General features: G+C 46.6%; 1 protein-coding gene across 6 annotated transcripts in view; it reads left to right on the forward strand.

Moving 5' to 3' along the window:
* ST3GAL5 (ST3 beta-galactoside alpha-2,3-sialyltransferase 5) overlaps positions 1 to 12914 on the forward strand; it is a gene marked incomplete at its 5' end in the record, with an annotated part of 42540 nt that overhangs the window by 12723 nt on the left and 16903 nt on the right. For 2 of the 6 annotated variants that reach the window (XM_081100726.1, XM_081100723.1), the window contains 2 exons: positions 9007 to 9130; positions 10453 to 10564. The exons of 1 other annotated variant lie outside the window; for it this stretch is intronic. In XM_081100726.1, coding sequence (XP_080956852.1) covers positions 10542 to 10564 — 23 coding nt within the window. Of the gene's footprint in view, positions 1 to 8107; positions 8663 to 9006; positions 9131 to 10452; positions 10565 to 12914 lie in introns of those variants that run through there. 3 more of the 6 variants (XM_081100725.1, XM_081100724.1, XM_081100728.1) reach the window with 3 other exon arrangements.

A 12914-nucleotide genomic window follows, 5' to 3' on the forward strand; every position in this document is an offset into this window, starting at 1 on the left:
GAGTCAGTCTCCAAATCCTGAGTGATGGATATGCACGAAGCTTTCCCTTTATACTCTTAGTTCCTTTGTCCCCAAAATATGGATCAGGCTTCTGGATCCTTTGTGGGCTTTGCAGTCCCCCTACCCCCACCTCTGTGAGTTGGTAAGTGAGACCACACCCAGAGGCTTGCCAGCACTGGCACCGGCCCCTCCGGGGACTGTATATGGTTCATGGTTTATGGCCTCTGTAAGATGGGTGTATTCCAGGAAACAGGTTCTGCAGGGCATCACAGATAAGAAGGGAATTTGATAAGAATGGAGTTTATTGGCAAGCAAGGGTGTACGTCAGAAGGCAGGTTACTGGCACGATTCAGATAGCTAGCCCCCCAAATGTCTTATTTTCCCCTTCAATACAAGAAGTAATCAATGAATACATAAATAAATGAAACAACAAATCAGTGTTTCTCTCTCCCTCCTCCCTCCCTCACTTCCTCTCTCTTTCTAAATCAATAAATTGGAAAAAAGAAAAGAAAGGAGCAGTGGATCCAGTTGTTCTGTTGCGCCCCCTCCCACCCCCGTGGTTGTGGGAGGGGCAGTCGTTTGATTTCATTTATCTCCTTCCTCAACATACACGCAGTGATTCTTGTTTGAAAAAGGATCCATATCCCTGTTCTCCATGTGCCGGGCATACTGTAGACACTCCATACACACCCAGTAGCTGTGATACCTGCACCCCTAGAAAGGTTCTGTCTTCATGTCTGCCTCTTGTTAGGACCATACTGAATTTGGATTAGCTTTTTTGTGGGGATCTAGGTGCAGACCACTGGTCAGTGCATTCATTCATTTATTCATTCTTCAGTTCATTCCTTCAACAAGTATTTCTTACGTGCATTTTACGTGGTAGGTGCTGTTCTAGGTCCCTTCTCTAGGAATTTTCTAGTGGGGAGAACAGACAGTAGGTAGATATGTATGAGTAGCAGTGAGTGCTCAGAAGTAAAGAAGGGACGTGAGTAACAGGGCTTGGGGGGTGGGGATGCTGTTTTACAGAGGGTGGTCAAAGAAGGTGACTTCAACAAAGACCAAAATAAAAATGCTGAGGGAGGCAGAGGAAACAGGTGGAGGCCTGAGATGGGGAAGGGGGGATGTTGATGTGAGGAGCAGTAGGAAGCCTGCTAGGCTGAAGTGGAGTGAGGAGGAAGAGAGTGTAAGAAAGGTGGGGAGGGGAGATGGCTCTGGATTTGACCCTGCAAGGGTTGCTGCCATCTTAACATCTTTGCCACTTCAGTGAAATCTTAGCGATACCATCTGTAGTTCTGGGCGTGATCTAGTTTTGGAGAATGTATTTTATTCTGAGGACTCAGGATTAATTGTCTTAACACTTAAAAAAAGATTTTAGAGAGGGAGGAAGGGAGAGAGAAACATCGATGTGAGAGAGATACATCTATCAGTTGCTGCTTGTACATACCCCGACCAGGTATCAAACTTGTGACCTTCTGCTACACGGGATGACACTCCCACCAACTGAGCCACACCGGTCAGGGTGCCGTAACACTTTCAAACATGTAAAAAGCAGGCAGCTGAATCTTAGTAATGATGTATTCTCAACATTTAGAGGAATACTGGTTGATTAGAAGTAAATTGAACAGCATACCTCAGAATCACTGAAGTGCTTGCATCTTGGTTGGTGGCCAAAATTAGTGGAATGTAGACTGCGCATTCACAGAGCAACACTCTTATTTTTAGTTGCAGGAAACAGGTCCTCATAATGTTGCATGGTATGTAGGATCTGAAAGTCTTTAGGCTAAAATCTGTTGTACGTACAGCTGCAGGGAGCTGGCTAGCGAGCAGGGTTACTCACAGTGCTGCACCCACATAACCCCGGGGAAACTGGCTTACATCGCTCATTTCCTGTCCTTACCTGGTCCTACTAGTGGGAGATTCTGAGGATGGGGCCTGGGAATCTGAATACATCACAGCCTCCTCCAGTAGGTTCTTGTGTGTGGTCAGACCGGAGGATCACTGACTGAGACCACCGTGGAGGCATTGGTGCGCGAATAAGTACCATAAGGTACCAGAACTGACTGGGTGTGGTCTCAGCCAGTTCTCTGGCCAGCACTTGATATCATGGGTGAAATCCCAGAGTCTTAAAAGACGGGTGAAACAGTGGAAACGGAGAAATAGTGCCCCCTTTCCCCCGTAGGTGGTGGAAGTGGAAGGGGATAAAGGGGCTCTGCTTGAGTTGCATGGATCCAGGAACGTTGTTGTCCTTCCACCGCCTGCACACCTGCTCTCCCTGCCAGGTGGCGTGTGAATGCAGGCCTGTGCGTGTCTGTTGGCTTCTGGTTAGGTAGATACTGAAGCTCAGGTATCACAAGTGTTAACCCACAGTCTTTGGTTTTCAATTTTTGCATTAAGTTTAATTACCTTTGGTAACCTGTAAGCAGAAGGCCAAAATGAGAGGCAACAAGCGTTCATTTGAGGTCCATAGGAATAGCTACTCACTCCCGAAGGGCTGATTCAGGCAGAAACCCAAATAGTGTTTTGATTAGGTGACTGGCCAGAGGTATTTATGAGAAAGAGAAGGGGAATAATTAAGAGAATAGAAAGAAGGAATGTCTGTAGGTGTAGATTAGCTAGCATAGTGATGCTAATACTAAAGAATGTCTTTGATCTTCAGTCCCTTAGTCAAAACAGTAGTTTGGAATACCGCACTGCTTTAGGCCAGTCCGAAGGTTATTTTGCCCAGTTTTAACATTCTAAGGTTTGAGGCAGTTTCTCTGGGATGGCAGCTCTGACTCCATTTTTAAAGTGGCTCTGTTTTTGTTATTTTTTACACTTTCAATACTTTAAAAATATGGCAGTGTTGGGATTTTAATATATATACAACTAGAGGCTCAGTGCATGAAATTCATGCACAGGGAGGGTCCCTAGGCCTGGCTGGTGATCAGGGCTGATTGGGGCCTTCCGGCTGCTGGCTGGGGCCTTCTGCCAGTCAGGGCCTTCTTTGTCCCCCTGGTGGTCAGCGCACGTCATAGTGATCTATCGAACTCCCAGTCACCTGGTCAGACTCCCAAGGGGACACTTTGTATATTAGCCTTTTATATATATAGATGACTTTATCCCAGTGGGTCAAGTCAGGGTGATTTTTCCCCCTAGGGGACATTTGTCAATATCTGGAAACATTTTTGGTTGTCACAACTGGGAGGACCAGAGTTTCTAGTGGTATGTTGTGGATAGAGGTCAGGGATGTTGCTAAACATCCTATAATGCACAGATAACCTCCTACAACAGTGATGGCGAACCTATGACACCCGTGTCAGAGGTGACACGCGAACTCATTTTTTTGGTTGATTTTTCTTTGTTAAATGGCATTTAAATATATAAAATAAATATCAAAAATATAAGTCTTTGTTTTACTATGGTTGCAAATATCAAAAAATTTCTATATGTGACACGGCACCAGAGTTAAGTTAGGGTTTTTCAAAATGCTGACACGCCGAGCTCAAAAGGTTCGCCATCACTGGCCTACAACAAAGAGTTACCCAGTCACTGTTTTTCAGCTTCACATTTTTGTTTCTAATGATCTGTACCTTGGCATGCCTTCATTATTAAAAGCAAAACAAACAAAAAAAACCCTTCACATATATGTATATCCACCTGTTCTAAGACCTACCTTTCCTAAGCACCCACAGGTGGAAGGGCGTGGCCTTGGAGGTGGATGGCTGTGGGTTGGAATTCTCAGCTCCTTAGTCATGTGTGGCCTTTGGCAGGTTAAATGCAGCTAGCAAGCCAATGAAGTAATTGTTTTTAAGGCTTAGTGATACCATGTGTAGGCTTATTCCTCCCCCCAAATGTAATGCTTGCCTATACACTAGTAAAGGTGTATACAGTAAATTTGGCAATTCATCATGAACTACTTTGTAGTGTCTACTCTTGCCTGGAATGGTTAATTCTTTTTTTGTGTGTTCAAATATATTATTGATTTCAGAGAGAAAGGGAGAGGAAGAGAAAAATAGAAATGTCAGTGATGAGAATCATTGATTGGCTGCCTCCTGCACACCCCTCCCCCACACTGGGAATTGAGCCCACAACCCAGGCATGTACTCTGACCAGAATCGAACCTCCTGGTTCATAGGTTGATAATCAACCACTGAGCCACGCCGGTTGGGCCTTGAATAGTTAATTCTTAATTTTGAAAATGTTAGTGCTAGTGCTGCACCTGGACTGGAAGCCGGGGCCTTGCCCTTACCGTTCTTCATCAGGGTCTTGATAAGAATTGTGTCTTCTTCAGGCATGCAAGCATCTAGGAAGAACGGGTTACATTTTTATGTGCAAGTGGAAATATGTAATCCTGAACCCCAGGTCTCTTCTGCATAAAGATGGTTAGTGAAGCAATGGTGTGGAGGCTCTCAGCCTGGCAGTCTGAGTGGCGAAGGCTCAAATGTATGATTCCTGAGACGCTAGCTTGGTGCAGCCAGGCTTTAGGGACTACGACATGTTCCATATGGTTTGTACCATACTTTACTTTCTTTCTGGGTATTTTAGATGTTTCAGTAGAGCACATGCTTTATTCTTTGCTATTATAATTTCCCTTAACATTCAATTTCAGTTGTAATCTTAAATATAATTGGGAAAATACACTTTGGGGACTGGGGGTGGGGGGATTTATCCAATCTGATGTCAGGCCATAGGCATGCAATACACATTCCATTCAATGTGGGATGTTTCTTAAGGGTCTGATATGTGCCACACCCTGTCCTAGACGTTGGAGATCCAAAGACGAACAACGTTCTGGCCCGGCAGCTCAGCCACCAGCTGCTGGTGAAAAGATAGAGGAGACCTAAAACGTTAACAGAAAATCCAGTTCACTGTGGTGCACAGATAGCGACTGCCTGGCGACAGCTGTGGTCTTGAAAAATGGACTTCACAGAGGAGAGTGTTTAAGGAAGAAAAGTAGTTCACCAGGCAGATTGTTGCAGGGATGCCCACTGGGGTTGCAGATCATGTGCAAAGGCACTGAGGCCATACTTGGGCACGTGCAGGATTCCAACGGTACTTTGTGGGTAGAGTGTGACAGACAAGTTTGTCACCAGGAGTCCTAGGACCTGAGATGAGCTGGAAACTACCAACTGGATAATATATTTCAGAAAGACAGCTTTGAGGGGACAACATTGAGATGGGGAGCAAGGTACGTGACCTCCACTAGGGGAGTGTCAGTGGGCATGGGGAGTTCTAGAAGGTATGATTGAGAGGCCCTGGGGATTAACTGGGGCTGGGGATGAAAGAGGGAAGGCTGGGGTTAGCCTGCAGGTTTTCGGCTTGGATGGCTGAGGGAAGGTGGAGCGGGGGATTGAGGAAGATGCCAGGTGCTGGCTGGTAATAGCATCTGAGATGAAGATAGTAGGCAGGGCGATAGATACACAGGTCTGAGCTGGGGTGAGGACTCTGCATAGAGATATGGATTTGGGGGTGCACTCCCTGGAGGAGGAGCGTGAAAGGCAAATGATTAAATCTTTAGTGAATAGTGTGGGACAAAGAGAACATTGTGCTGAGGGTGGAAACCGGGACCCTGTAGTCATAAGATGTGCATGTGGGAGTCGGAGATTGTAGGTCGTGAAGGAAGTGTGTCCCCGGCATCCCAGGCGTGGTGTGCAGACTGCATGAAGGAAGACAAGACTCAGGCCGTCAGCGTTGACATTGGGGAGAAGAGGCGGTGACGGAAGCCAAATGTTTACCAAGGCGTTAGCGGGTAGAGAGGCTACTGACCGAGACCTGACCTAGGCTGAGGGCATGAGCGGCTTGCAGAGGATGCTGCTGCTCCAGAGACATCCAGGAAAGGAAATGGACCGACTGGAGAGAGGACTCTGCCACAGGGCTAGAGCCACGCCTGTGGCTAGCCCTGAGGGTAGCTGCAGGACGGCAGGTGCCTTCAAGTCCTGTCAGATGCGTTGTCAAAAACAGAGCTGGGTGCTGCCCGTAACTTGCCTTTCCGTACAATAATAATAGCAACAGCCACCACTTAGGTAGCGCTGGTTATGTGCCACCAATTTACTATATCCCCATAGTAAATCCTCTGAGGTACGTAATGTTACACCCATTTCTCAGATGAGGAAACTGAGCTGCAAGAGTTAGCGCTTCCCGGCTGGTAGGTGGAGGAGCCAAGCCCAGGGGTCAGGCTATAGATGCTGCACTCGCCTGAGATCCTCTCCAGTGTGATCAGGAAAACAAACTCCAAAACCCACAACTCCCCCCTCCCCCCCAGCATCTGAATGCATTGTGTGGGCATGTTATGTGGCAGTGATGGTGAGAAGAAGAGGGTGTTCAGGACTGTAGACCCTCCTGTCTGTCACCCCGAGAACCCTTCCTTTCCTTGCTCGAGTCACTTCCTGAAAGTGCAGAAGAGGATCACCTGATATCCCCGTCATGTCCAGCAGGAAACCAGAAACCACACGGACACCTAAGGCAGAGAGGGCGCTCATGCGGGGCGTTGATTACAAAGACGCGGGCAGGCCTACAGCCGCCAACGTGAGAAGGAAGTGTGAGCCCCGATCGAAAAGCTGCTGCCACCCTGGGCCGACGCGCGCATTTATCAAAGAGCTCCCGGACGTGCCTTGACTTGCGTCAAGTAGAAACCGAGGAAGCCAGGCGCCCACCACCCCTGCTGGAGTCCCATGTTCAGCCTCCGGCGCCCGCAACGGTGGCTGCCCCATCAGGAGCGCCACCAAAATCAGGGGCGTGGAGAGGCTGCTTCTTTCCTCTTGTCTACCACTCTTCCGCCAGGATGTCTGTCCCACCTCACAGCGTAGCAGCAGCCAGCTGGCCAGAGAGGATCTGGGAAATGTCATTTACGGGTGTACAGCCCGAGCGGCAGAGTAGAGAGCCTAGAGCACCACCACAGGCGGAAGTGGAGACGGGTTTTTTCTGGAACCATCGTCAGCCTCGTTGCCTGGAGGTCCACTCGGCTGACCCTGTATGTCAGTGACCACAACGTAGCCGTGTTTGAAAACCTTCCAGGCCCTCAGTTGTTCTAACTGCCCATTGAAGAATTCGGTAGATTCTCCAGCAAGGGTTTCCTGGTGAAGTCCTTGGCACCATTTTTCTGACACTGCTCAAGTAGAATCATTCATATCTGTGAAAACTCTTACACTCTAGTGCTACACAGAATTGGTGTTGAGGGAGAGGTTGTTTATACTAACAAAAAAATTAAATACTTGAATGTCAGTTTGATATATTTCCCCCCCCCCCAAACAAAATGGCACAACACTAATGGGGAAAATGAAGTGAATAATGAGATAGAGTTTCCTCCTGGCTGAGGGACTAAGTATAGTAAAGACATTTCTTAAATTGATGTATAAATTTATTATAGCAATAGGTGCCTATATTAGTTAAGATCTGGACACTGCATTTAACTAACTGCTTAAATAAGACAGAAGTTTATTTCTCCATCATGTAGCAGTCCAGAGGCAGGCAGTCCAAGGTGGAATGGCGGCTCTGCCGTTGGGATTGTCCAGGGACCCAGGCCCCTTTTCTCTTGTTGCTCCACTAACCTGCTCCCTCTCCCTCCTTCTCCCCTTCCCCCTCTCCTTTCCCCTCCCCCTCGCCCTCCCTCTTCCCTTCCTCCTTCCCCTCTAAAAAGATGAAAACAAATTTAAGTATAAGAGCTCTAGGTGGTTTCTCAGTGGTTAGGGTCTTGGCCCACTGACTGAAGGGTTGCAGTTTGATTCCTGATCAAGGGCATGTACCTCCGTTGGGGTGCCTGCAGCTGGCAAACAGTCTATGTGTCTCTCTCACATTGATGTTTCTCTCTCCCCCTTCTCCCTCCCTTCCACTCTCTCTCTCTAAAGATCAATAGGGGAAAAGTCCTCTGGTGAGGATTTTTAAAAAAGTATGAGAGTATTGAGATTTATGTGAGCCCTGCACGCATCACCCAGCCTCAGCAGTTATCAGTGTACGGCTAGTCTTGTGTCCTTTGCTTCCCACCACATACTTACTCCCTTCCTGACTTTTTGGAAGCAAATCTCATTTCTATTCTCTTATCTATAAACTAGAGGCCCAATACACGAAATTCGTGAAAGGGGCTCAGCCCTCACAGTTGAGGTGGCTGCCCTTGACCCTCGCAGCCTTGGCTTTGTCCGGAAGGTCGTCCAGCTGTCCGGTCTAGTTAGCATACTATGCTTTTATTATTATAGATATTTCCACATGTACCTCTAAAAGGTAAAGACTCGTTTAAAAAAGTAGACTTTTTATTTTGGGATAATTGTAGATGCAAATGCAACTGTAAGAAATAATACAGTGAGATCCTGTGTAATCTTTTTTTTTTTTTTTTTTTTGGTTAATCCTCACTCGAGGATATTTTTCCATTAATTTTTAGGGAGAGTGAAGAGAGAGGGAAAGGCAGAGGGAAACATCGATGTGAGATAAACACATCAATTGGTTGCCTTCTGCATGAACCCCAGTTAGGGCCCGGGCCAGGGAGGAGCCTGTAACCAAGGTATGTGCCCTTGACAGGAATCGAACCCGGGACCCTTTGGTTTGGAGGCTGATGCTCTATCCATTTAGCCAAACTGGCTAGGTCTTTTTTTTTTCTTTTAGGTCCTGTGTAATCTTTACTCAGTTTCCCCCAATGGTAGCATCTTGCAAAACCATAGTACATATCACAACTGGGATACTGACGAAGATACAGGCAAGTTACAGAACATTTTCATCACCACAAGGTTCCTTCTTGTTGCTTTTTTGTAGCCATACCCACCATTCCTTACATAACTCCTGGGACAACCACTAATCTGTTCTCCATTTCTATAATTTTGTCATTTCAAGAATGTTCTATAAATGTAATCATACAATATGTAACCTCTTAAGTCTTTGGCTCAGCATAATTCTTTCCAGATTCATCCAAGTTGTTGCATGTATCAGTAGTTCACGCCTTTTATGACTGAGTAGTAGTCCACATAAAGGCTCTTTAAAAATATCACTCACCTAAATGGTCCCTCTTTTTCCTCCTCCTGCTCTCTTCCCCCCGCTTCACAGCGATGCCAAGCGAGTATCACTGTGTGAAACCGAGAAGCGATTGCTCAAGACCCTCCCTGCAATGGTACACCCGAGCTCAGAACAAGATGCGAAGACCCAACTTGTTGTTAAAAGACATTTTCAAGTAAGTGTGAGCCCTTGGGCCCAAAGATCCCCCAATGTGGGTCAACTGTGTAGAATTGGGAACGACGACTCTTATTCTTGATCACACTTGGTCAAAGGATCATGTAAAGGCGCGTCCGTGCGGGTGCCCTGGGTTCGTGCAGCAAACTGCACTTGGTAAGAGGGCAGTGCCCAGCCAGGGGCCCTGAGGCTCTGCACCTGAGCTCGGAGGCCCACGAGGGCAGCTCTGACAGCGCACGGCTCTTCCTGCTGTTATATAACAAAAGAGGGCTTTGTCCCTTAGCTATTTAAGTTAATCTAAAATATGATTAATTAAAGGCCCCTAAAGGCATTTGAATATCATTAAATATTGAAAGCTAAAAAGGATGACAGGTGTCTCAGCCAGGTCACTTTTACATCCTAATAAGTGTTAGAATTGTTAAAGGAGGAACTTGTTAGTTTTATATAGTACCAGCTGAACCAAGTTGAAAATTACCCCTTTTTCATGTCTAAATACAGAAACAGAGCTCTGAAATCTACTTTCACATCTCACTTTTCTAATTTAGAAGGTATAGATTTAAAAAGGTGAGAAAAGGAAATGTATATCCATAAATACTTGTATCACTTTCCAACTTCCTTTAGTCATTAACCAATATTTATTGAGGCCTACACATGCCTGGCACTGTGTTGGGTGCAGGCCACATGGCAGCAAATAGAATAGACAAGACCTGCACCCCATGCTCCTCACAGTGTGGGCAAGACAGACTCATGACCAGGAGTTACAGGACGGGGGGTCAGGGTTGTAGACACGGCCTGCTTTTAACACCCTTTTCCCCTTCCATTAAAAATCAAACCATCAACCCTGGCTGGCGTGGCTCAGTGGTTGAGCATCAAACTATGAACCAGGAGGTCATGGCATATACCCCGGTTGCAGGCTCTATCCCCAGTAGGGGACATGCATGAGGCAGCCCATCAATGGTTCTCTCTCATCATTGATGTTTCTATCTCTCTCCCTTCCTCTCTGAAATCAATAAAAAAATAGATTAGAGAGAGAGAGAGAGACCTACCCAGAACCTCACTGTTAATAAAAATAAAAAATCTATTACTTGATTTTATTTTGTTTTGTTAAGTTCAGTAACCTGGACTTAACAAAGTCCAGATAAATGATTAATTTATCTTCTCAGGGAATAAGTAGTGCCTTAAGGGGTCACCCTGAGGTCAGCTGTAAAGACAGTACTGCATAGCAGACAGACTGAATTTGGGTTAGGTTTTCACTTGTTTCCCATGAGCACTCCTGATTGTCACGCGACCGCATCATTATAACTAATTGATTTTTTTTTCTAGGTGTATACTTCTTGTGTTCGGAGTGTGGATCCTTTATATCCTCAAGTTAAATTATACTACTGAAGAATGTGATATTAAAAAAGTGCATTATGTGGATCCTGACCGCGTCAAGGTGAGATATCCCACTGGTGTGGTTTAAATTAAAACATTTCCAAACATACATTTAAACAGTAAAATCATCTCTAAAGTATAGTAAGTAAACGTTCATTAAAACTATAAATAGAGGGGAAAACACTTAGCACTCTAAAGCCAGAATCAGGGACAACCCACCCTAAAATACAACGGACTCTGCCCGCTAGCCCACAGCATTCTTTCGTTACTGAGGTCACGGGGTCGGGGGAATTCCGCTCACCGAACTCCAGGACCTGTCATGTGGTTAACCACCTGTCATGTGGTTAACATGCCACAGTGCTGTCAGTGTGCGTGTTCTTAAAACAGAATGGGAAGAATTTATTTTAGTGTCATCTGTCATTCCTGCATTTCATCTTTTTAATGATTTCACATTGTATTTCAAGATTTTTTCTTAAATTTATTTTTATTTTTCTAAGTCTGTTGAGCCATTAAATGCTTATTTCACTGATTATTTGCGTGCTTAAATTATCCAGCAACGTCCAGCCTTGGATGAAAGAGGTGATTTTAACTAAGGTAGCGTCATGATAACCAAGCATGTATAGGTGCTTTTCATGTGGTATTTAGTTATCGTGACTGGGAGATTTCCCTGTATTCTCCCCATTTTACACAGGAGGCCTGGGAGGTTAAGCTGCTTGCCCAGGTTCACATCTAGTTTAGTTAACACATCTAGTTTAGTGTGTACTGTGTAATAACTGTTCTAAAAGTGCTTTAGTAGCGTAGACTCAGTTAACCCTCTGAACAGTCCTGGGATGGAGGGTCTGTTAGTAATCCCATCTCACAGCTGGGGAGTGGAGGACAGGAGACTGTCACCCGGGCAAGGTCACCATGGCGAGTAAGGGTGGAGTCGGGGCTTGGACCCAGCAGTGTCATTGCAGAGTCTGAGCTCCTGGTGACCCTGCTCTCTGCCTGGGTAGGGAGTCCACGAAGAAGAAACCAGAAGACATAGACAGTGCGATGCAGAGAGGAGAGAGCTGAAGTTCCTGACCTAGAATCAAATGTAAATGTCAGTAACAAGGTCACCTTGGGCAAGTTACTTCATTGTTTTGAGACACCAGTGTTCTTAGCTATGCAGTGTGAATAACAGCATCTGTGTAGCAGGTAGTCATCCAAGTTGAGTTAGATAATACCCACAATGCTCCTTTTCTAATTCTGATTTTTCTTCACATGGTCTGATTTAATCTGTCTATCCTAAGTGCCTCAAGCTTTTGGTGGTATAGACACCGAAGTAAATGGGGAGAGAGTAGTTAAACGCACAGCTTGGCCTGTGCAGACACTTGTGTCTCAGGGGTCTTACTGATCACGGAGCCTTCCTGTCTTCCCTGCTTCCGCCCTCTGACGTTCGCTGACTCAGCATTTCATCAGCATTAGCCTGTGTGCTTCGCTGGAGTAGGATGTGTCCAGTAGCCACTGCTCGGGCCTTCCCTCTCCTTCCGATCCAGCTGGCCTTGCGGACATCCCCGAGTCCCTTTCCACTCCAAGGCCCTTCACAGTTCTCTTGGATAGTTTTTAGACGTCCGGTCTCTTTCTGTCCCCTGGGAAAGGCCTAAATGCTTGTATCTGTGAGCTCTCCCCGTTGTTTCTTTGCTGCACTCTCCACATCCTCTGTGCCTCCTTCTGCACACTGCTGACCAGCTGCAGAGGGAATGGCTCTTGAGCAGGGATTAACTGAGAAAGGTGAGCTCTCTTGTGCAAGGGTCAGGCACACCATTTCAGAAGTTCAAGATGGGGAAGATGCATGTGGTGTAGGGACACCTGGGGTGAAAATCAACTTGGTGGTGTTATTGCCGAGCCAACACCGTCTGCATCGGCCTGTGCCGTGGCTGCCTGCAGCCGTTTCCCGTAAGCTACAGTGATAGAGCGGAAAGGTCTGCTTCAGATAAGTGCTCTGAACATTATGGCCGTCACTCTCTAAGGTTCCCTCCAGGAATCATAATAACTTATGCGAATGACCAGAGGAGAGACTCAGGACCATGTCCCTGAGGAACCTCGGAAGGAATGGGGACCTGAAGGAGGGAAGACCTGGTACAGGCCGCATAGCAGCTACTGTCAGCAGCCAGAGTCCCGGGCCAGGGAAGGTCGCCCCCCTGGGTGGCCTCGGTGTCAGAGATGCAGACCAGGCGATGGCGGCCAAGCTGAAAGAAGGGGCTGACGGTCCCAGGCGTCCAAAGGTGGAATAAATGGGCCACCTTTGTGGCAACCTCTGGAGGTCTTTCAGCAAAGCCAGGATGCCTGTTGTTCAGTAGGTAGAATTCAGGCATCAGACAGCGGTGGCTCAGGGGCCTTTAGGTTCTTTCTAGCCCTGAGACTGTGGTTCTCGACATTGGGCCAGT

This window comes from Myotis nattereri (assembly GCF_964212035.1).
Source record: "Myotis nattereri genome assembly, chromosome: 10".
In the NCBI taxonomy this organism is placed as follows: Eukaryota; Metazoa; Chordata; class Mammalia; order Chiroptera; family Vespertilionidae; genus Myotis; species Myotis nattereri.